The 24908-nt window shown below is 44.1% G+C and overlaps 1 protein-coding gene across 1 annotated transcript in view; it reads left to right on the forward strand.

The window, feature by feature from the left end:
* LOC134664592 (retinol dehydrogenase 11-like) overlaps positions 1 to 24181 on the forward strand; it is a 65714-nt gene extending 41533 nt beyond the window's left edge. The window contains exon 2 of the mRNA XM_063521322.1: positions 23112 to 24181. Coding sequence (XP_063377392.1) covers positions 23201 to 24163 — 963 coding nt within the window. The 5' untranslated portion in view covers positions 23112 to 23200 and the 3' untranslated portion in view covers positions 24164 to 24181. The remainder of the gene's footprint in view (positions 1 to 23111) is intronic.
* The last annotated feature ends 727 nt before the right edge of the window (positions 24182 to 24908 follow it).

The raw sequence follows: 24908 nt of genomic DNA on the forward strand, positions 1-24908 counted from the left end.
ATCGAGGTTCCACTGTACTACTATTCTGTGACTAAGGTTACAATACTTAATTCACGAAGGCTGATATTTGCTTGTAGACCTTCATCATCATTATCATCATCTCAGCCATAAGACGTCCACTGCTGAACATAGGCCTCCCCCTTGGACCTCCACTCGTACCGGTTGGAAGCGATCCGCATCCAGCGTCTTCCGGCGGCCTTAACAAGGTCGTCCGTCCATCTTGTGGGTGGACGTCCTACGCTGCGTTTGCTAGTCCGTGGTCTCCACTCGAGCACTTTTCGACTCCATCGGCCATCTTCTCTGCGCGCAATGTGGCCTGCCCATTGCCACTTCAGCCTGCTAATCCGGTGGGCTATGTCGGTGACTTTAGTTCGTCTACGGATCTCCTCATTTCTGATTCGATCACGCAGAGAAACTCCGAGCATAGCCCTCTCCATAGCTCGTTGAGCGACTTTGAATTTTGAGATCAGGCCGATAGTGAAAGACCACGTTTCGGAGCCGTAAGTCATCACTTGGTAACACACATTGATTAAAGACTTTCGTCTTGAGGCACTGAGGTATGTCGGACGAAAAGACATTACGTAGTTTCCCGAACGCTACCCAACCGAGTTGGATTCGGCGGTTGACCTCCTTCTCGAAGCTTGTAGACCTTATTAACCTTAAATACGGTGTTTAAAACGTCAAACTCGCATTCAAAAACTCGCTTCGGTCCCAGCCGGACGCCCCAACTCGTTTCCAGTTTTCTAGCTCTAATCGCTTCTCGCTCATCGTTCTTGGTGAAACCAATGCCAGTATATTGAACCTAAAAAATAATATATTATATTTACATTTATAACACGAGGTACGATAAATATACCAATTATTTTACACTACTGAAAACTGCAACTAAAACGTTCGATATGTTTCGGAAATGTTTGGGCACAGTCATTTGTAAGGTCAAATATCCTCCCATCACCCATCTAATTAAATAAAATGTTCCGTAGGTTGTATGTATAACTATATACAGGATACAGGTGTATAAAGACGGGCCAATAACACCTGCTTTGTAGGTATCTTAGTTCAGTCATTATAGATTTTGACCTGTGAATAATCAGTTCTTGGATTTTTTTTCGTAGGTCCCTCGGGGGGGTCAAGGGAGTATAAATTCAAAAAGTAGACTGAATCAGGCTTCTGTGTATATTCAAAAAACGGTTTTTCTTGAATAACTCGGGCATTTTTGATTTTACAGTAAAACCGTGAGGACAAAAATTGTAGGAAATTTGATTCTCTACAAGTTTGGTCCTCACAATTTTTCTTCTAGGATCGATATTTTGGAAATTAAATTTTAAAAAAGCGACAAGTTCCTAAACCTACCTATAATGAACACCAACTACGCCGGTATCGTCTTGGGTTGTCCCATTCGTTTTTCGTCAAGTTCTTAAATTAGTCCTATTCTGCTTTCGTCACCCATTCTACATTCGTCACAATCGTCGGTGGCTTTCAATGTAGAATGCGCGACGAAAGCAAAATAGGACTAATTTAAGAACTTGGCGAAAAACGAATAGGACGACCCAAAACGATACCACTACGCCATATTGGTTAGTACCATGCAACCCCGCGACCCGCCCCGGCTTCGCACGGGTTACACAAAACCTTAACAGATTATACACCTAAATCTTCCTCAAGAATCACTCTGTTGATAGATGAAAACCGCATGAAAATCCGATCTGTAGTTTTTGGGTCTATCGCGAACATACATACACACAAACAGCGCGGCGGGGGACTTGGTTTTATAAGGTGGAGTGATTCTATACTCGCTGTGGTCAGTTCTCTTCCTCCCTCTCTTCCGCCCGGGAGGGTATAAATAATAAATAATTAAAAGCCTAAGCCGAAACACCTATTAAATACTTGTCATGGAGAAGTTACTTTCTGGTCTTCATGAAAAAGTTCCATTCACCAAATAGCACTGTTTAAATGCAAATGTAAAAATATACTATAAGTACCTATATATAAAATATTTGAAAAGTTTCGTCTATTCTTTCTGGAACCCATCACCAGAAATAGGTCTCGACTAAAATGATGCTTAAAAATAACTTGCAGATTAAACATAACGAAGAAGACATATTGCCAAACGTGAAATACGCGTCGTTAGGGTGTTCCAGCTGGTCTTCATCAGCAGTTCCACTTCATTAAATATCACTCATTTTATTTAATCTGAATGCTTGATCATCATATGATTCAACAACAAATCTATATATTAATATTATATATAGCTACAACCCGATACATTTCTAATATAGATGTTTTATTTGAGAACTGTGAAACCTAGGTTAAAAAAAAAAACAGATTCGTATAGAGGGCCGAAAATGTAGGTCCAGAAAAATATGGATATCCTGGACGAGTGGAAGACCAGAAAAATGTTTGACGGCCCGGCTAAACGGTAAGAGGTAGAGGGGGGGTGCTCGACCAAATGTCATAGAGGGACCCTGGCAGTTTTTGACGCCGCCATTGTTTTTTCAAAATGGCCGACTTTTTTTTTTGACGTTTTTTCAAGTTTGTCCCAGCGCGCTGAAATTTTGGTCACGGAATCTCGGGGTCCCCTGGATTCGATTGGTAAAAAAAATTTTCATAAAAATTCAAGATGGCGGAAAAAATGGCCACTTTTATTTTGTATGGCAACTTTTAAACGGTGCGTGATAGGTGGGGGGTGCTCGACCAAATGTCATAGAGGGCCTCGAGAGAAACAAAACTGCATTTAAAAATTTTCAAAATGGCCGACTTTTTTTTTTTTTTTTTTTCAAGTTGGTCCGAGCGCGCTGAGATTTGGCATGCGGCGAGCTTGGGGGCCCAAGATTACCATGTGAAAAAAAATTTTTGGAAAAATCCAAAATGGCCGCTGGTACGGGCAATTGAAATTTTCCAAGCAGGTTAAGCGAGCCCGAAGGGCGAGCTTCAGGCTGGGAGGCCGCAGGCCGACCCCGCGACGGGCCGTCAGGCCCGGAGCTTCACCCCGAATGTCCGAGCGTGTCCTACCCCCAGTAATTTTGGGCGAGGCCGAAGGCCTCGCCGCGGGAATGACGAACAAAGCAAAATCCTATACAAAAACTGTGTAGAGCGAGCCCGAAGGGCGAGCTTCGGGCCGGGAGGCCGAAGGCCGACCCCGCGACGGGCCGTCAGGCCCGGAGCCTCCACCCCGACTCCCGAAACGCGAGGCCGAAGGCCGAGCTGCGTGAATGCGGTGCCTCCAAGCGTTCTACAAAGTCAACTGTCTTGATAAGCGGAGCCGGCGGGCCGAAGGCCCGACGGCGGAGCGTCGAAGCTCGCGAAGGCCGAAGGCCGAGCTCCGCGTAGGGCCGAAGGCCCGGAGCGTCCCTTACGAGCTTTCAAGCACGCGAGGCCGAAGGCCGAGCTGCGTGAATGAAGTCCCAAGCGTCCCACCAAGTCAACTGTCTTGATAAGCGGAGCCGGCGGGCCGAAGGCCCGACGGCGAAGCGTCGAGGCTAGCGAAGGCCGAAGGCCGAGCTCCGCGTAGGGCCGAAGGCCCGAAGCGTCACACGAGAGGGGGAAGTTGGAGCTTAAACACGACCCAATAGGAAAAGTGTCTTAGACAAGCGAAACGGCGGGCCGAAGGCCGAAGGCCGTAGGCCCGGCGTGAGCTTGTCAAGACACTTTTACTATTGGGTCGTGTTTAAGCTCCAACTTCCCGCTTACGCCCCGAAGCAAAACCAACCCCCCAAGTGTTTTAATAAGCGAAGCGGCGGGCCGAAGGCCCGACGCTGAGCTTCGAAACCCAGCGAAGGCCGAAGGCCGAGCTCCGCGTAGGGCCGAAGGCCCGGAGCGTCCCTTACGATTTCCCAAGCACGCGAGGCCGAAGGCCGAGCTGCGGGAATGAAGTGCTCGCATGCGGACCTTTTCTTTCAAGCAAAAGTACAACTTCATTTCTTTTTCTCTTTGGAAAACAAAACTACAGCACAAACAACAACACCAACAACAGCACCAACAACAGCACCAACAACAAAACAACAACAATACAACAACAAAAAGACCGCGGGGCCCTCGGGCCCCGCGCACAACGCACAAAACTAGTTAATATTATATATAGCTACAACCCGATACATTTCTAATATAGATGTTTTATTTGAGAACTGTGAAACCTAGGTTAAAAAAAAAAACAGATTCGTATAGAGGGCCGAAAATGTAGGTCCAGAAAAATATGGATATCCTGGACGAGTGGAAGACCAGAAAAATGTTTGACGGCCCGGCTAAACGGTAAGAGGTAGAGGGGGGGTGCTCGACCAAATGTCATAGAGGGACCCTGGCAGTTTTTGACGCCGCCATTGTTTTTTCAAAATGGCCGACTTTTTTTTTTGACGTTTTTTCAAGTTTGTCCCAGCGCGCTGAAATTTTGGTCACGGAATCTCGGGGTCCCCTGGATTCGATTGGTAAAAAAAATTTTCATAAAAATTCAAGATGGCGGAAAAAATGGCCACTTTTATTTTGTATGGCAACTTTTAAACGGTGCGTGATAGGTGGGGGGTGCTCGACCAAATGTCATAGAGGGCCTCGAGAGAAACAAAACTGCATTTAAAAATTTTCAAAATGGCCGACTTTTTTTTTTTTTTTTTTTCAAGTTGGTCCGAGCGCGCTGAGATTTGGCATGCGGCGAGCTTGGGGGCCCAAGATTACCATGTGAAAAAAAATTTTTGGAAAAATCCAAAATGGCCGCTGGTACGGGCAATTGAAATTTTCCAAGCAGGTTAAGCGAGCCCGAAGGGCGAGCTTCAGGCTGGGAGGCCGCAGGCCGACCCCGCGACGGGCCGTCAGGCCCGGAGCTTCACCCCGAATGTCCGAGCGTGTCCTACCCCCAGTAATTTTGGGCGAGGCCGAAGGCCTCGCCGCGGGAATGACGAACAAAGCAAAATCCTATACAAAAACTGTGTAGAGCGAGCCCGAAGGGCGAGCTTCGGGCCGGGAGGCCGAAGGCCGACCCCGCGACGGGCCGTCAGGCCCGGAGCCTCCACCCCGACTCCCGAAACGCGAGGCCGAAGGCCGAGCTGCGTGAATGCGGTGCCTCCAAGCGTTCTACAAAGTCAACTGTCTTGATAAGCGGAGCCGGCGGGCCGAAGGCCCGACGGCGGAGCGTCGAAGCTCGCGAAGGCCGAAGGCCGAGCTCCGCGTAGGGCCGAAGGCCCGGAGCGTCCCTTACGAGCTTTCAAGCACGCGAGGCCGAAGGCCGAGCTGCGTGAATGAAGTCCCAAGCGTCCCACCAAGTCAACTGTCTTGATAAGCGGAGCCGGCGGGCCGAAGGCCCGACGGCGAAGCGTCGAGGCTAGCGAAGGCCGAAGGCCGAGCTCCGCGTAGGGCCGAAGGCCCGAAGCGTCACACGAGAGGGGGAAGTTGGAGCTTAAACACGACCCAATAGGAAAAGTGTCTTAGACAAGCGAAACGGCGGGCCGAAGGCCGAAGGCCGTAGGCCCGGCGTGAGCTTGTCAAGACACTTTTACTATTGGGTCGTGTTTAAGCTCCAACTTCCCGCTTACGCCCCGAAGCAAAACCAACCCCCCAAGTGTTTTAATAAGCGAAGCGGCGGGCCGAAGGCCCGACGCTGAGCTTCGAAACCCAGCGAAGGCCGAAGGCCGAGCTCCGCGTAGGGCCGAAGGCCCGGAGCGTCCCTTACGATTTCCCAAGCACGCGAGGCCGAAGGCCGAGCTGCGGGAATGAAGTGCTCGCATGCGGACCTTTTCTTTCAAGCAAAAGTACAACTTCATTTCTTTTTCTCTTTGGAAAACAAAACTACAGCACAAACAACAACACCAACAACAGCACCAACAACAGCACCAACAACAAAACAACAACAATACAACAACAAAAAGACCGCGGGGCCCTCGGGCCCCGCGCACAACGCACAAAACTAGTTAATATTATATATAGCTACAACCCGATACATTTCTAATATAGATGTTTTATTTGTTAACTGTGAAACCTAGGTTAAAAAAAAAAACTGATTCGTATAGAGGTCCAAAAATGTAGGTCCAGAAAAATATGGATTTTTGGATTCGACTTCCGGGTCGAAAAATGTTTGACGGCCCGGCCAAACGGTAAGAGGTAGAGGGGGGGTGCTCGACCAAATGTCATAGAGGGACCCTGGCAGTTTTTGACGCCGCCATTTTTTTTTCAAAATGGCCGACTTTTTTTTTGACGTTTTTTCAAGTTTGTCCTAGCGCGCTGAAATTTTGGTCACGGAATCTCGGGCTCCCCTGGATTCGTATGGTAAAAAAATTTTTCGAAAAAATCCAAGATGGCGGAAAAAATGGCCACTTTTATTTTGTATGGCAACTTTTAAACGGTGCGTGATAGGTGGGGGGTGCTCGACCAAATGTCATAGAGGGCCTCGAGAGAAATACAACTGCATTTAAAAAAATTCAAAATGGCCGACTTTTTTTTTTTTTTTTTTTCAAGTTGGTCCGAGCGCGCTGAAATTTGGCATGCGGCGAGCTTGAGGGCCCAAGATTACCATATGAAAAAAATTTTTTGAAAAAGTCTAAAACGGCGCGGGCAGGGGCAAAAGTCAAATTTTCAAGTAGGTTAAGCGAGCCCGAAGGGCGAGCTTCAGGCCGGGAAGCCGCAGGCCGACCCCGCGACGGGCCGTCAGGCCCGGAGCTTCTCCCCGAATGTCCAAGCGTGTCCTACCCCCAGTAATTTTGGGCGAGGCCGAAGGCCTCGCCGCGGGAATGACGAACAAAGCAAATTCCTATACAAAAACTGTGTTAAGCGAGCCCGAAGGGCGAGCTCCGGGCCGGGAGGCCGAAGGCCGACCCCGCGACGGGCCGAAGGCCCGGAGCCTCCACCCCGAGTCTCCAAACGCGAGGCCGAAGGCCGAGCTGCGTGAATGCGGTGCTCCCAAGCGTTCTACCAAGCCAACTGTCTTGATAAGCGGAGCCGGCGGGCCGAAGGCCCGACGGCGGAGCGTCGAGGCTCGCGAAGGCCGCAGGCCGAGCTCCGCGTAGGGCCGAAGGCCCGGAGCGTCCCTTACGCATGCGCTAGCACGCGAGGCCGAAGGCCGAGCTGCGTGAATGAAGTCCCAAGCGTTCTACCAAGTCAACTGTCTTGATAAGCGGAGCCGGCGGGCCGAAGGCCCGACGGCGGAGCGTCGAGGCTAGCGAAGGCCGAAGGCCGAGCTCCGCGTAGGGCCGAAGGCCTGAAGCGTCACACGAGAGGGGGAAGTTGGAGCTTAAACACGACCCAATAGGAAAAGTGTCTTAGACAAGCGAAACGGCGGGCCGAAGGCCGAAGGCCGTAGGCCCGACGTGAGGTTGTCAAGACACTTTTACTATTGGGTCGTGTTTAAGCTCCAACTTCCCGCTTACGCCCCGAAGCAAAACCAACCCCCCAAGTGTTTTAATAAGCGAAGCGGCGGGCCGAAGGCCCGACGCTGAGCTTCGAAACCCAGCGAAGGCCGAAGGCCGAGCTCCGCGTAGGGCCGAAGGCCCGGAGCGTCCCTTACGATTTCCCAAGCACGCGAGGCCGAAGGCCGAGCTGCGGGAATGAAGTGCTCGCATGCGGACCTTTTGTTTCAAGCAAAAGTACAACTTCATTTCTTTTTCGCTTTGGAAAACAAAACTACAGCACAAACAAGAGCACCAACAACAACAACAGCACAAACAACAGCACAAACAACAGCACAAACAACAGCACCAACAACAAAACAACAACAACAAGACCGCGGGGCCCTCGGGCCCCGCGCACAACGCACAAAACTAGTTAATATTATATATAGCTACAACCCGATACATTTCTAATATAGATGTTTTATTTGAGAACTGTGAAACCTAGGTTAAAAAAAAAAACAGATTCGTATAGAGGGCCGAAAATGTAGGTCCAGAAAAATATGGATATCCTGGACGAGTGGAAGACCAGAAAAATGTTTGACGGCCCGGCTAAACGGTAAGAGGTAGAGGGGGGGTGCTCGACCAAATGTCATAGAGGGACCCTGGCAGTTTTTGACGCCGCCATTGTTTTTTCAAAATGGCCGACTTTTTTTTTTGACGTTTTTTCAAGTTTGTCCCAGCGCGCTGAAATTTTGGTCACGGAATCTCGGGGTCCCCTGGATTCGATTGGTAAAAAAAATTTTCATAAAAATTCAAGATGGCGGAAAAAATGGCCACTTTTATTTTGTATGGCAACTTTTAAACGGTGCGTGATAGGTGGGGGGTGCTCGACCAAATGTCATAGAGGGCCTCGAGAGAAACAAAACTGCATTTAAAAATTTTCAAAATGGCCGACTTTTTTTTTTTTTTTTTTTCAAGTTGGTCCGAGCGCGCTGAGATTTGGCATGCGGCGAGCTTGGGGGCCCAAGATTACCATGTGAAAAAAAATTTTTGGAAAAATCCAAAATGGCCGCTGGTACGGGCAATTGAAATTTTCCAAGCAGGTTAAGCGAGCCCGAAGGGCGAGCTTCAGGCTGGGAGGCCGCAGGCCGACCCCGCGACGGGCCGTCAGGCCCGGAGCTTCACCCCGAATGTCCGAGCGTGTCCTACCCCCAGTAATTTTGGGCGAGGCCGAAGGCCTCGCCGCGGGAATGACGAACAAAGCAAAATCCTATACAAAAACTGTGTAGAGCGAGCCCGAAGGGCGAGCTTCGGGCCGGGAGGCCGAAGGCCGACCCCGCGACGGGCCGTCAGGCCCGGAGCCTCCACCCCGACTCCCGAAACGCGAGGCCGAAGGCCGAGCTGCGTGAATGCGGTGCCTCCAAGCGTTCTACAAAGTCAACTGTCTTGATAAGCGGAGCCGGCGGGCCGAAGGCCCGACGGCGGAGCGTCGAAGCTCGCGAAGGCCGAAGGCCGAGCTCCGCGTAGGGCCGAAGGCCCGGAGCGTCCCTTACGAGCTTTCAAGCACGCGAGGCCGAAGGCCGAGCTGCGTGAATGAAGTCCCAAGCGTCCCACCAAGTCAACTGTCTTGATAAGCGGAGCCGGCGGGCCGAAGGCCCGACGGCGAAGCGTCGAGGCTAGCGAAGGCCGAAGGCCGAGCTCCGCGTAGGGCCGAAGGCCCGAAGCGTCACACGAGAGGGGGAAGTTGGAGCTTAAACACGACCCAATAGGAAAAGTGTCTTAGACAAGCGAAACGGCGGGCCGAAGGCCGAAGGCCGTAGGCCCGGCGTGAGCTTGTCAAGACACTTTTACTATTGGGTCGTGTTTAAGCTCCAACTTCCCGCTTACGCCCCGAAGCAAAACCAACCCCCCAAGTGTTTTAATAAGCGAAGCGGCGGGCCGAAGGCCCGACGCTGAGCTTCGAAACCCAGCGAAGGCCGAAGGCCGAGCTCCGCGTAGGGCCGAAGGCCCGGAGCGTCCCTTACGATTTCCCAAGCACGCGAGGCCGAAGGCCGAGCTGCGGGAATGAAGTGCTCGCATGCGGACCTTTTCTTTCAAGCAAAAGTACAACTTCATTTCTTTTTCTCTTTGGAAAACAAAACTACAGCACAAACAACAACACCAACAACAGCACCAACAACAGCACCAACAACAAAACAACAACAATACAACAACAAAAAGACCGCGGGGCCCTCGGGCCCCGCGCACAACGCACAAAACTAGTTAATAATATATATAGCTACAAACCGACTGATTTCTAATGTACCTGTTTTATTTGTAAACTGTAAGGGTTAGGTTAAAAAAAAAAACAGATTCGTATAGAGGGCCGAAAATGTAGGTCCAGAAAAATATGGATATCCTGGACAAGTGGAAGACCACGATTCTGCATAAGAGCACGCCGAAACGGTAACAGGTAGAGGGGGGGTGCTCTACCAAATGTCATAGAGGGACCCTGGCAGTTTTTGACGCCGCCATTTTTTTTTCAAAATGGCCGACTTTTTTTTTTGACGTTTTTTCAAAATTGTCGTAGCGCGCTGAAATTTTGGTCACGGAATCTCGGGGTCCCCTGGATTCGTTTGGTAAAAAAAAATTTCGAAAAAATCCAAGATGGCGGAAAAAATGGCCACTTTTATTTTGTATGGCAACTTTTAAACGGTGCGTGATAGGTGGGGGGTGCTCGACCAAATGTCATAGAGGGCCTCGAGGGAAATAAAACTGCATTTAAAAATTTTCAAAATGGCCGACTTTTTTTTTTTTTTTTTTTCAAGTTGGTCCGAGCGCGCTGAAATTTGGCATGCGGCGAGCTTGGGGGCCCAAGATTACCATGTGAAAAAAAATTTTTGGAAAAATCCAAAATGGCCGCTGATACGGGCAATTGAAATTTTCCAAGTAGGTTAAGCGAGCCCGAAGGGCGAGCTTCAGGCTGGGAGGCCGCAGGCCGACCCCGCGACGGGCCGTCAGGCCCGGAGCTTCACCCCGAATGTCCAAGCGCGTCCTACCCCCAGTAATTTTGGGCGAGGCCGAAGGCCTCGCCGCGGGAATGACGAACAAAGCAAAATCCTATACAAAAACTGTGTTAAGCGAGCCCGAAGGGCGAGCTTCGGGCCGGGAGGCCGAAGGCCGACCCCGCGACGGGCCGTCCGGCCCGGAGCCTCCACCCCGAATCCCAAAACGCGAGGCCGCAGGCCGAGCTGCGTGAATGCGGTGCTCCCAAGCGTTCTACCAAACCAACTGTCTTGATAAGCGGAGCCGGCGGGCCGAAGGCCCGACGGCGGAGCGTCGAGGCTCGCGAAGGCCGAAGGCCGAGCTCCGCGTAGGGCCGAAGGCCCGAAGCGTCACACGAGAGGGGGAAGTTGGAGCTTAAACACGACCCAATAGGAAAAGTGTCTTAGACAAGCGAAACGGCGGGCCGAAGGCCGAAGGCCGTAGGCCCGACGTGAGCTTGTCAAGACACTTTTACTATTGGGTCGTGTTTAAGCTCCAACTTCCCGCTTACGCCCCGAAGCAAAACCAACCCTCCAAGTGTTTTAATAAGCGAAGCGGCGGGCCGAAGGCCCGACGCTGAGCTTCGAAACCCGGCGAAGGCCGAAGGCCGAGCTCCGCGTAGGGCCGAAGGCCCGGAGCGTCCCTTACGATTTCCCAAGCACGCGAGGCCGAAGGCCGAGCTGCGGGAATGAAGTGCTCGCATGCGGACCTTTTCTTTCAAGCAAAAGTACAACTTCATTTCTTTTTCGCTTTGGAAAACAAAACTACAGCACAAACAACAACACAAACAACATTACCAAAAACAACAGCACAAACAACAGCACCAACAACAATACCAACAACAAAACAACTACAAGAAGACCGCGGGGCCCTCGGGCCCCGCGCACAACGCACAAAACTAGTCTATATTATATAAAGCCGCAACCCGACTGATTGATTGACATGATTGTTCTCCCAGAAGGAGGTTCGTGGGGTATTCGAGTTTGGTACGGTCGTATAGAGGGCGGTCTGGTGACATCCAGAAAAATCCGACTTTTGGTCTACCGCTTCCGGTCAGAAAAATGTACGACGGCCCGGCCAAACGGTGGGAGGTAGGTGGGGGGTGCTCGACCAAATGTCATAGAGGGACCCTGGCAGTTATTGAAGCCACCATTTTTTTTTCAAAATGGCCGACTTTTTTTTTTTAATTTTTTCAAGTTTGTCCTAGCGCGCTGAAATTTTGGTCACGGAATCTCGGAGTCCCCTAGATTCCTACGAAATAAAAATTTTTGGAAAAATGCTCTAATTGTTGGAAAACTGGCCACTTTTGTTTTGTATGGCAACTTTTAAACGGTGCGAGATAGGTGGGGGGTGCTCGACCAAATGTCATAGAGGGCCCCGAGGCAAAAGAAACTGCATTAAAAAAAATTCAAAATGGCCGACTTTTTTTTTTTAATTTTTTCAAGTTGGTCCGAGCGCGCTGAGATTTGGCATGGCGAGAGATAGAGGCCTCTAGATACCTACGAATAAAAAAATTTTTGGAAAAAATCCAAGATGGCGGAAATAATGGGCATTTTAATTTTGTATGGAAACTTTTAAACGGTGCGAGATGGGCGGGGGGTGCTCGACCAAATGTCATAGAGGGCCCCGAGACAAAACAAACTGCATTTAAAAATTTTCAAAATGGCCGACTTTTTTTTTTTAATTTTTTCAAGTTGGTCCGAGTGCGCTGAGATTTGGCATGCGGCGAGCTTAGGGGCCCAAGATTACCATGTGAAAAAAATTTTTTGGAAAAATCCAAAATGGCGGCGGACACGGGCCAAAGTCAAATTTCCAAGTAGGTTAAGCGAGCCCGAAGGGCGAGCTTCAGGCTGGGAGGCCGAAGGCCGACCTCGCGGAGGGCCGTCAGGCCCGGAGCTTGACCCCGAATGTCCAAGCGTGCGCCACCCCCAGTAATTTTGGGCGAGGCCGAAGGCCGAGCTGCGGGAATGACGAACAAAGCAAAATCCTATACAAAAAGTGTGTTAAGCGAGCCCGAAGGGCGAGCTTCAGGCCGGGAGGCCGAAGGCCGACCCCGGCGGAGGGCCGAAGGCCCGGAGCCTCCACCCCGACTCCCAAAACGCGAGGCCGAAGGCCGAGCTGCGTGAATGCAGTTCCTGCAAGCGTTCTACAAAGTCAACTGTCTTGATAAGCGAAGCCGGCGGGCCGAAGGCCCGACGGCGGAGCGTCGAGGCTCGCGAAGGCCGAAGGCCGAGCTCCGCGTAGGGCCGAAGGCCCGAAGCGTCACACGAGAGGGGGAAGTTGGAGCTTAAACACGACCCAATAGGAAAAGTGTCTTAGACAAGCGAAACGGCGGGCCGAAGGCCGAAGGCCGTAGGCCCGACGTGAGCTTGTCAAGACACTTTTACTATTGGGTCGTGTTTAAGCTCCAACTTCCCGCTTACGCCCCAAAGCAAAACCAACCCTCCAAGTGTTTTAATAAGCGAAGCGGCGGGCCGAAGGCCCGACGCTGAGCTTCGAAACCCAGCGAAGGCCGAAGGCCGAGCTCCGCGTAGGGCCGAAGGCCCGGAGCGTCCCTTTCGATTTCCCAAGCACGCGAGGCCGAAGGCCGAGCTGCGGGAATGAAGTGCTCTCACGCGGATCTTTTCGTCTTAGCAAAAGTAGAAATTCATTTAATTTTCCCTTTGGAAAACAAACTACTACACAATTACAACAGCAACAACAACATTACCAACAACAACACATCAACAACAGCAAACAACACGCGTACCGCGGGGCCCTCGGGCCCCGCGCACAGGGCAAAATCTAGTTTAAATGTATTATGTCTGTAAGATTAGACGAGTTAGGAATAAATTCTTACGGAATGATCATTCACAGAGATAGGTAGAAAGATGGACAGACGGACGGATGCACAGACGGATAGACGGACAGACGGACGGACAGACGGACAGACGGACAATAAAGTGATCCTAAAAGTGTCCTGTTTTTTCCTTATGAAGTACGGAAACCTAAAGAATTACTTTCTGCTTATCATAGCGTTCTTTCTTTAGACATACGAGTACTTTATAGTAAGTAATAATCGTATTAACTTTATTCCTCTTCAACTCGATACCCTACACCCGTTCCCGAGATAAAGGGCCTTGACTTGACAGACAGACAGACGGACGGATAGACAGACAGACGGACAGACGGATAGACGGACGGATAACGAATTGATCCTTAAAGGGTCCCGTTTTTTCCTTTTGAGGTACGGGACCTAAAAAATAACTTGTACTGATCATAGCGATCTTTGTTTGGACATATCGTATAGTAATACTCGTATTTACTTTACACCTCTTATTACATATTTCGGTCCCTTTTACATATTACTTACATAGGTGAAAGAAAAACTATTAAGTTAAGTATGTATACCTATATACAGGGTTACTTTTTTACCGGTACAATAAATTTTACCACATCATTGGTATCGATAATAGATCACATTGCACAAATAAAAAAAATATTTTTTTTATTTCGCATCAATTAATTTATCCTTCACCAATTTAGTAACTTCTGGTTGCACTAATTACAAGGTGTCAACGGTATGAAATCGCGCGCGATGACGTAAACAAACAGTTGCCAGTTCGTGCGTTTGCTAATTGATGCGTAAGGCATCCACATTTTCTAGTACTTTAGCGGATAAGTTCGGGCATTGGTATTTTTGTTTTTTTGTTCCCAAATAGTAGTAACAAAGAATGCTGGTATTTTTTATTTTTGGCAACAATTACGTATGTTGATTTATTGTACTGGTAAAAAAGTAACCCTGTATATACTAATATTATTTCTAGTACCAAAAAATCTACTTACTAACATACCTACACGTAATTTAAAAAAACCGGCCAAGTGCGAGTCGGACTCGCGTTTCTAGGGTTCCGTACATAAGTCCGACTCACGCTTGACTGCACATTTCTAATAGGTTTTCCTGTCATCTACAAGTGAAGATTTTATGTATTTATATTTTGTGTATTTTTTGTATTTCAAAATTTTAGACTTAGTAGTTTCGGAGATAAGTAACTTTTAGGCTATTTTCTTAAATAACTTCGAATAAATGTATTTTAAAATTATAAAAAAAAAACTACTACTAATTTACATATGTGTACCAAATTTCAACTTAATTGGTCCAGTAGTTTTGGAGCAAATAGGCTGTGACAGACGGACAGACAGACGGACAGACAGACGCACGAGTGATCCTATAAGGGCTCCGTTTTTTTTCTTTTTGACGTACGGAACCCTAAAAACAAACCTCCTATGAGCAGATCCACTTCACTAAATGTCACTTTTTTTGAACGTAAATACTTGCTTTATTGATGAAAACACAAAAATCGCTATATGTATGCCTACTTATAAGATTCGAGGAGTTCGGATGGACCCATCATCAGAACTGGGATTTGATAAAAACGGGATACCTATACTTTAAAAAAAAATCCAAATCGGTTCACCACCGCCAACCGGTTGAAATTCTAACCTACGAGTAAGTAGTGGCTTACAAAATTAAAAATACCTACTTTCCAAATTTCATTATAATATAGTTTTTGAGTAAAATTGCTGTGGCATATGGACGGATAGACGGACAATTCTACCTTAGTGTACTTATGAGCTTAATCACAGAATAAATAATAGTACTAAGTACAGAAGACTCACTCTCTAACAAAACGCGTCTGTTACGATCAGCACAGATATGGCCGCTAGGTGGCGACAGCGCCACGCGCGGCTTATGGCAAACCCCAAAATTGGAGCCGAACGGACGTACTTTTAGCTACCTGTAGCAAAGCAACGAAATCGCGGAGTGAGACACGCCAGTTAATATTTACTTACTTCTTTTTTTTACTTTGAGACATTCTTAGCGGTAAACGTATTCGCTATGGCCGAAAACAGTTTATAGATGATTATCTTATATCGATGCTTTAAATTATTGTTGCTTTCCCACAGCCATCGTAAATTTATTATCTTTTAAACTTTCGTTTTTCACGCGTTCCTGAAACCATAAAGTAACTATAATCTGTGCTGAAACTGAACAAATCTGTACACATGAACACTGAAGAACGTGAGATTGATGGAAGAAAATAATGCCAAAACCTGAAAGCTGAAATCTAAATTTGAAGAATGTAGCAGAATGCATTGAGCACTGTCAGTTTTTTGATATTCCATATTCCATAATATCAATATCCAGACAGGAAAATTGCGACTACGTTTGTATGGAGAACCGGACATCCCCTTGCCTCTTAATAATATGCTTCGGCACATGATTACACATATTTATATGTAGGTACGTGCATTGTATTTCCATATCTTACAAGCAGAGAGCCAGACGGTGCTTGCTGGATATTGGTTTCTGAAATCTTCGACTAAGTCTTGGGTCATATGAAAATAAAGCTCTTTACATAACATTGTATAATATTTTCATAATTTTTTTATATAATATGCATTTTTTTCTTGGATATAAATTTCTTGACTTCGATTGACGTGTTTATTATTTTCGTTACTATGACAGCGTGAACATTGAAAAAAAAAAATAACGTGAAGGTTGAGTCCGCAGGTGAAGGTACAGTGACATTTATAGTTGGTCAAGCAGATTTTGTCAGTAGGAAAAGGCGGCAAATTTGAAAAATGTACGCGCGAAGGGATATCGACTCATAGAAAATTTGAATTTCGCGCCTTTTATAACTGAAAAGATTTGCTTGACCATCTATATAACTCACACAAGCAAGAACCACCAACGACGATTTAAATTAATATGATAAGCATTTAAATAGCAACTTTTTGGCGTTTATCGTGCGTACTTCTATTCGTCTTTTGGGAAAAATTACCACAAACAAAGGGCCTACGGTGAAACACGAAATTCCAAATTCGTTAACTGCCACTCTATCACTCTTGCATATCCGAGCGATAGAGTGGCAGATAAAGAAATATCGCTTTTCGGGTTTCGCGGCAGGCTGTAAACAAACCGCCTTGATCCATCAATGTTATATAAGTAGTTGGTCAAACCAATTTGTCAGTCAGTAAGAACCGGGAAATCTATAGTCGTCCTTTTCTTTTGGGTGCTAGTACTAGTGTAAAGTGTAAGACAAAGATTGTATGATTGTCTCTGTCTATGATTGAAAGGAGACAACCTTTGAAAAAACTATATTTATTCGAAACATCTGTGAAAACTTGATTACTTATGCATGCAAATTTTCAGCTTAATTGAACACCCGGGAAGTGGGTATTTAGATTTGATTGATACAAACAAACAACGGGGCAGGTGAAAGTGAAACTACATAAAAGCTTGTAAAAATGTGGCTTCTGGAATTTCCAAGTTCTATTGGAATTTCAGATGAAAACGTCCTTATTGCATTTGAAGCATAAAGACGTACCCTTATTTTATGGAAAGCCACAAATAACAACCAATTCGAGGCTACTATTATTAAGGTGGCAAAATACGAGTAGGTCAAAGTAACTCGTAAGCCTCGTAACACAAAATAAGTTTCACAGAACAAAATTATTTACATATTCTAATAAAAGGACTGAAGTGTAGTGCTGCGAAGAAACGGTATTTTAATGACATAATTTTATTATGGATACCTATACATGGTAGAAGAAGTAGGCATGGAATCCTCCATTTTGCGTGGTCTGACGCATCTGGCCGGGCTTTCCCGATTTTCTGTCGATGTCTGTGAAGACCTTTCGTCACAAAATACCTAAAATAATAAGTTTTAAATTAATCAAAAACTCTCCAGTTTGCTATTCATTCAAGCTGAAAACATCCAAATTTCTAAGTCGTTATACGACCGGTGTCTTATATGCCACTGAAAATTCAACATCAATAACAACTAATTAGGCATAGCGTCCAATGTAGAGAATGGCACAGGCACTTAGTTCTTACGAATTTTACCTGAATTTATTAATCAAAGGAGCTGATGTAAAAGTGAGTTGGGAAAGTTGGCAGCTAGTCGCCGAAGGTCCGGTTTTCCAGAGTTTAGCCCCTAATCAAGTAATCATGCACCTCACATACCCTGGCTCATGGCTTAGGGCTTTTAACAACACAATTAATGCTTATTTTGCCGCTTTCTCCACTATCTCTCCCTGCCATCTAACCCAGAGGGGAAAAATATATACCTTATTGTGGCTACTCCATCTTCCTCATGATAATTATTTTACTTCACAGAAAAGCAATTGGTTAAGATAGTTACAACAAAGTCATTGTTAATAGCCGGGGTTAGGACCCACGACCATTGGTTTAAAAATTATACTTTTTACCTATATGATTTGTAAGTATGTTTATAATAAATCTGTTTTCTTTTTGCCATTTTGAAGTAGTATTGTATCGCTTTATATTATTATTTGTCAATTATTTTTTTAATTATAGACAATTGTCACATGTTCGTTTCATGATAGATCTACACCCACGCAACTGCATGTCATGTTCTTGCGGTTTACTTTTATAACGCCAAGATCGAAATTTGACTGCTAACTCCATCTTGCGTCCAGTAGAAGAATCAAAGTATTGTAGAAAAATGAGCATGCAGTTTACTCTATGCCGTAGGATCCCCTTTTGAATGTCATAAATCCAAATATGGCAGCCATACCCATCGAAAAAAAAGTCTAGTTTCATTGACAGTTACGATCACAAGTTGTCAAATGTAACAACTTGCGATACATTGTGATCCAAACTAGAGCTGGGACACGTTGGCAAAATGCGTACCAAAAGTACGTTTCTATGAAAATACCAGTTTTACGTGTACCACCCCAAATAGGCAATTTACGTGTTTACCGTACTTAAGCGACTTACAAATAAGGGTTATTTATGCAAATATCGACTTTTCATTAGTCTGATCTGACGTATCGTGACGTTTTGAGTCAAGGCCATTAATCAAATGACATATTAACAATGTAAAAATTATTTCCATTATTTTTTGATCCAACAGACACCCAGACGACTGTCTGTTAACAAAAAAATATTTTACTTAAAGTAAAAATAAGAATGGAGGTACCGTGCTTTTAAATACTCGACAAACAAAACGTCGTCCATTAGGAAAAACCTGTCCCAAAAACTATTTCAGTACAACACCCCCACCTCTAGTGTGGATAGAGTTCACTGACAGGTGGTGATTGTACGCGATTCCACAAGTCATGATTTATCCGCATCAACTGGATATCCCCCTGATACGTCAAATGTCCGTTCTCGAATATACCCCCTGTGCTCAGTTGTATTTATTGATTATTACTTACAAACCTACTTATTTAAATATTAACATTTGTAGTACAAATTTGTAGTAACTAAATAGATTGTGCTTTGTTACAATATTTTACAACTCAGAATTTGCGAAGAGAATGCACTCTTTATTATTTAGCTTAAAACACTTTAAATTGTAAAAAGACACGCAGGCTGCTGCTTGCTGTAAAATAATTGCTCGTTTGGTTCACCTTGTCACCAGTGTGTTATTTTATTAAGTAGGTATTTATTATAAATGAATAAAGAAACATGACATATGTCGGGTTATTTTTTGCATAAGTGCAATATGTAAATTAACTATAACCTACATATAAATACAGGGTGGAAAGATAAGTCGGGCCCTGGAGGGAAACTACCTTAAATCCTTAAGCTGGCTCATTTTACTTAAAGGAGACATTCCTTTATTTTTAAAAAGAAACAAAACTGCATTCAAAGATTTTCTAAAACTCGCTTGCCTCGCCCGGGACTCGCACCGACTAAAAATTCAAAAAAATAAAAACTCGCAATCTTATTCTACTAGTCGATACAGTTAATGTTATCATTAACATTTCTCTTAGAAACATTAGGTCTTACATTAGGTTATTATTAGGTCTTAGGTGAAGCCATTTTGTAAAACACCGTGGGAAGGAGCGCAGACCACTATCCACCTAGCCGTGGCGCCGGAGCTCGCTGATACGAGTGGCCGGTATTTTAGAGACTGCAGAGAGGTGAAACCGAGCAAACAAGCTCAAGATACTGCACTGTTAAATTAAAAAGTGCATAGTTATTTATCATATTCAAATAATGCGATTGTTTATGTGAAAGTGTCAGTGGAATTGTGAATGATATATTTTTTAAGAGATTGGCTAGTGTCCAAAAGTTAATAAATAAGTAGGTACATATATAAGTAATAATCAATAAATACAACTGAGCACAGCAAACATTAATAAAAAAACATCTCTAATAATGTATAGTAATTGATCTATCAAAATAGATTGTGCGTTGTTGCAATCTCTTACAACTCAGAATTTGCGAAGAGAATGCACACTTTAGTATTAGCTTAAAACACTTAATATTGTAAAGACATGCAGGCTGCTGCTTGCTGTAAAATAATTGCTCGTTTGGTTCACCTTGTCACCAGTGTGTGTTTATTTAAGTAGATACTTATTTATTATAAATGAATAAAGAAACATGACATATATCGAGTTCTTTTTTGCATACCTGTGCAATATGTACATTAACTATAACCTACATATCAATATATTGTTTATTTAATGTTCATTTAAGTGTACTGTTGTTGTAGTATAGTTTACTATAGGCTATAGCATAAAATTCTTCATTTCCGTTACAGGTACTTTCACTGGGCTGTTTACAATAGTACCTAGTCGATTTATAAAGCACTGTCCACCAAATGAGCCTTAAGGTGCCCACTGACTAACAGTCCGCCGGCCGGTATCGGCCTGTCAGTTGTTCGGAACTGTCAAAATTTTGTGCTAACTGACAGGCCGATACCGTCCGGCGGACTGTTAATCAGTGGGCCCCTTTACCATTTTATTATTATCACTATCAGGTTATCACGTGGTTGTGTACCTACTCAACACTGATTGTTATTTTTAGTTGTATTTTTACAAGCTTTTATTTAGTTTCACCTGACCGTTGTCTGTCTGTCTGTCTGTCTGTAATCAAATCTTGCAAGTTAAATTTGAACCACTTCCCGGTTTCCGATTGAGCTGAAAATTTGCATGCATGTATAAATCGCATGACAATGCAATAATAATGGTACCATCGAGCTGATCTGATGATGGAGACAGGAGGTGGCCATAGGAACTCCGTGATGAAACAACGCAACCCAATTGTGTTAGGGGTTTTTAGAATTGTCTCGACGAGCATTAGTTGTCTGTCATAAGAAAAGTACAGTCAGCGATAAAAGCTTGTACCAAAAATGTAATTTTTGCCAAAAACTTATTTATCTTTTATATCTTCAAAAGAAATAAAAGTATAATTCCGTACGCTCTTGGTAGAAGTGTCAAGCAATCATTATTTAAATATTCCCTTAGAAAAGTATTTAGGTCCAAGTAAAAGGCGCCTTCGTTATTTAAATAAGGAGTCATTGGTAAGTACAACGAAACTAACAGAATAATAAATCAAAGGAAAATATCAAAGTATGGCGATGGTTTAAAATTGTACTACTTAGGTCTCTCCGGTATGTTTTTTAGTTTATTTAAAACCTCGGTACATTGCCTATTAGATCCCACGTAAGACACTAATGCTTGTACATGAATAAAATCACTAAAGTGTCTAACATGTAAACGAAAGATGCAAGGAATACAAATATTCGTATTCTCTAAATATTCGTAGGTATTCGCCGAATATTGAAAACGTATTCGTGCTTTTTTGTCAGTATCGATTTCAAATTTCGTATAAAACGGAGGTGAATAATTACAAAATGAAACCTCACCTTTAACGAATATTATACTAAATTTGTTCACCGTCACCCTATCGAGGCGCATCGTAGGAAGCCCGTCGACGTCTATAATTAATTTCCTCTTCGCTTTTCAGCGATAATAAAAACTCCTTCAAAAACGATGAATAACTTAGTGAAGTATAAAAGACTAATTAAGGTGTGCTTGGCTAATTAGCTGTTAGATAATCGAGTTGTGAGGAAAACTGAGCGGAGTTGAGGGTTTACGGACCCGTTAAAGTCCTATTATTGTTGAACTTTTGCTCGTAACTCGGGAAACGGCAATTACTGGCCGAAAGTGGCCATTCTGAATGGCCTATATTTTGCATTTTGTGCAGGTATAGGTAGAATTAACCATGAAGGGGTATGTGAAGAGTCCTGCTGTCTCAGCAGCTGCTGCTTCCAGTAACCGGGCAGTCTTTCCTGTAAGCCGTACTCGTATAAGTTCAAATCAGTCACCTGCAATAATATGTTACACAACGAAGGCCGAAAAAATATCTGACGCGATCTTATTTGTAGAGCCGTAAGAGCGTGTCATATATTTTTACGGCCTTCGAAGTGTAACATTGCAGGTGACTGTTATGTACATTCTTAATTCGCGTGTTTCACCTAAATTATTGTTACTTGATTAAAACGAGTCAAATTGTTTTTTAAATGAGGTACGTACGTACACAAAGCCAACGTGACGTTTTTACAAACGTAACACCTCTAACCCAGCATAATAGACGGGGCGCCAGTTTCGTTTGACCGGCAGGTCGCAGGTAATTAACATAGATACTCGTATATTTATTTGTTTATTTATGCAACGAAATGAAGGTGACGTTCAAAATCGCACGCCTCCCTGGGCCCCCGTTATAATGACATCGTTTGATGTGATCTGATGCGTCAAATTGCGGGCCTTTAATGGAATTAAAGACCTCTTCAATGCTTCAGACGTTAGTAAAACGTCAAACGGCAAATCCGGAGTTAATACAGTCTCAGTCTCAAAGGAAATTTAACACATGTAACACAATAATTGCCACTTTGGTATAACTATTGACCTGATTTCTCGGGATTGGCGGCTGGGAGGTGTTGACTCGTTTGCATAAGATATGAATATGCAATTGCGGTCTAGACACTATCAGTACTGATTGTAATAAAGGCCTTGCTTTTAAGTAATGTAATGACACATGACAACACAGTGTAGTTGATTAAAATGGAATGACATGACAACGAAGTACCTACTGACAATATTATTGTAAGTATCATGTATTTTTTTACGGAGCAACCATGACCACAATTCATATGTAGGTATTTAGATTAAAATTAAGCACGCAAAAGCGTATAAATATTACTCGTTGATTATATAATAAAACGTCGATTTTCTATTCTATCACATCAGTAGTATCAGTATTAATATTTTTAAACTAACTATCCTGCTGGCATTTTTTAGTTTATACATAAATACCTACTAGTACCTAAACCTAAACTGTTATTATGAAATTTAACTTTGAGTGTGAAACATGCTCACTTGTTCAATATTATATGTATGTACATTTCATCATAAGTGTTATGTGCTTATAAGGTAAGTATGACATGTACCTTCCTGTTCTTCAAAATTCTAAGTCAAAGTCGTAACGTCTGCTATAGGTACTTTATATCTTTCGTGACTCACTACAGTTTTTAGTAGCAAATTGATTGAAGTAATCATGGTAGTTCCGGTAAATACGGAGATGAAAGAAGTTTGATTACTTATTTTCACTCTGCCCGTGTAGGTAAAAATAACATAGATAGATACTAAGTAATTTACCTCATGATATTGCTGATTGATCAGTATTTTAGACATGTTTGACCTACAGCTACGATTTCCTTACCAGTTTTCTTTATTCTAATTTTAGAGTTTGTTTATGATAAAATACCAGTACTTATATCGTTTTTTTCGCACTATTTTTATTAGTTTCAATACATCAGGCGCCATAATAATTGAATGGCATTCGTTATGTAACCTTGTCACTGCCAACGGAGTCGGTGCGTACGCACGATTGAGCAGCGAGTTTAGTTTAGGATCGACCAAAATACAACACAGTGACATTATTTTAGTCAAGACGACACAAAACTTGGAAACAATTAGTTAGTTTCCGTATTTCGGGATCATCAGTGGCTAGTTTCATAGTAATTTAACGTCAGTGTTTTTATACAAGCAAATGTAATTTTTCCGCAATGATTTGGACGATATTAGCCATAACAACTCTGACGGTTGTTAGTGTAAAAGTGTTCCAAAGACTTACATGCGGCGTGTGTCAATCCAGTGCGCGTTTGGACGGCAAAGTTGCGATAGTGACTGGAGGTACGAGTGGCACTGGCTTGGAGACAGCGCGAGGCCTGGCCCAGCGCGGCGCCAGGGTCATCATCACAACCAAAAGCACTCGCCGTGGTGCTGCTGCAGTCGACGAAATCATACAAACCACAGGCAACGCAAACGTCACCAGCCGACTCCTAGACTTATCCTCCTTACAATCCGTAAGACAGTTCAGCAAGATCATAACGAGAACAGAGAAACGCCTCGACATACTTATCAACAATGCCAGCGCATTCGGCCTTGGCAATCACGTCACTAAAGACGGACTGCAGGTCGGTATGCAGGTCAACTACTTCGGACCTTTTCTCTTGACCTGCCTTCTGTTGCCACTTTTGAAATCTTCAGCGCCCAGTCGGATCATAAACGTGTCATCTATCAAACACAACTACGCTGTGGTGGATTTTGACAATCTCAACATGGAGCGATATTGGAGCGACATATTGACTTACGCGAATAGTAAACTATATTTAATAATGATGACTGTAGAATTAAGTCGCAGATTAAAAGATACTGGTGTAACAGTGAATGCTTTGCATCCAGGGGTTTCTTCAAGTACAATTTTAAAGAATATACCGAATGATGCCGTAAGAAAAGTGATGGAAAAAAGTGTAGGGTTTATGTATCAGAATGCCAAGGAAGCGTCTCAAACGACTTTGCATTTGGCGGTGACCACTGAGTTAGAAACCGTGAGTGGACAGTACTTCAGCAATTGTCGTATAGCGAAACCTTCCAAGGTGTCCCTAGACCCGTTGTTAACTAAACGGTTATGGGAAGAAACTGAAAGATTAGTGGGTTTTTCATTACCTGACTGTAATAAATTATAATTTTGGATATAAGACGTAAAATACGTAATTATCTTGTAGGAAATGTTACCCCTATGTATGTTATATTAAATTATTGTTATTAAAAGGAAGACTGTGTATTTGTATATTAACGTTTTCCTCATTTCCTTCCTTGATTTGGAGAACGACTAATTTGGCGATTTTATCCTCTATTATATTTGAGTTAAAACAATATATACACACTGTACTGTAGCTTTTCAGCGCACCGGCCCTAATTTTATTACGAAAGATTTGCAGTTATTTGATCCAAATAAAAACAAAATAATATATTTATTGACCATTAAAGTCGACGAGTAGAAGTAACTAATATTATTGTATAGAAACCTTGAAAATAAGAGGATAAAACACATCTTTTCACATCTATTTTAGTGTTAACATTATAAATTAAAAGGATATAAATAAATACTTACTTACTTAATGGCGCAGGAACCCAAAATGAGTCTTGGCCTCCGACACGAGTAAGCGCCAGTTGTCTTGATCCAGCGCAATCTCCCGCCATTTATCGGCTTGAAGATCGCGTTGGTCCGCTTCAACCTCATCGCCCCAGCTAAAGCATAAATACTTAAAGTTAGATAATTTATACAATTAGATAGATATTTATACAATTTATGTGGGAGCGAAGCTTTTTAGCTAATAGCACCTGGTATTTAAGGATGAGTTGCGGACGACTTATGCTTTCCGGGAATATTCTCCAAACTAACACAATAAACGGGAAAGTTGGTATGTA

The sequence above is a fragment of the Cydia fagiglandana genome, chromosome 5 (genome assembly GCF_963556715.1).
Source record: "Cydia fagiglandana chromosome 5, ilCydFagi1.1, whole genome shotgun sequence".
Lineage (NCBI taxonomy): Eukaryota > Metazoa > Arthropoda > Insecta > Lepidoptera > Tortricidae > Cydia > Cydia fagiglandana.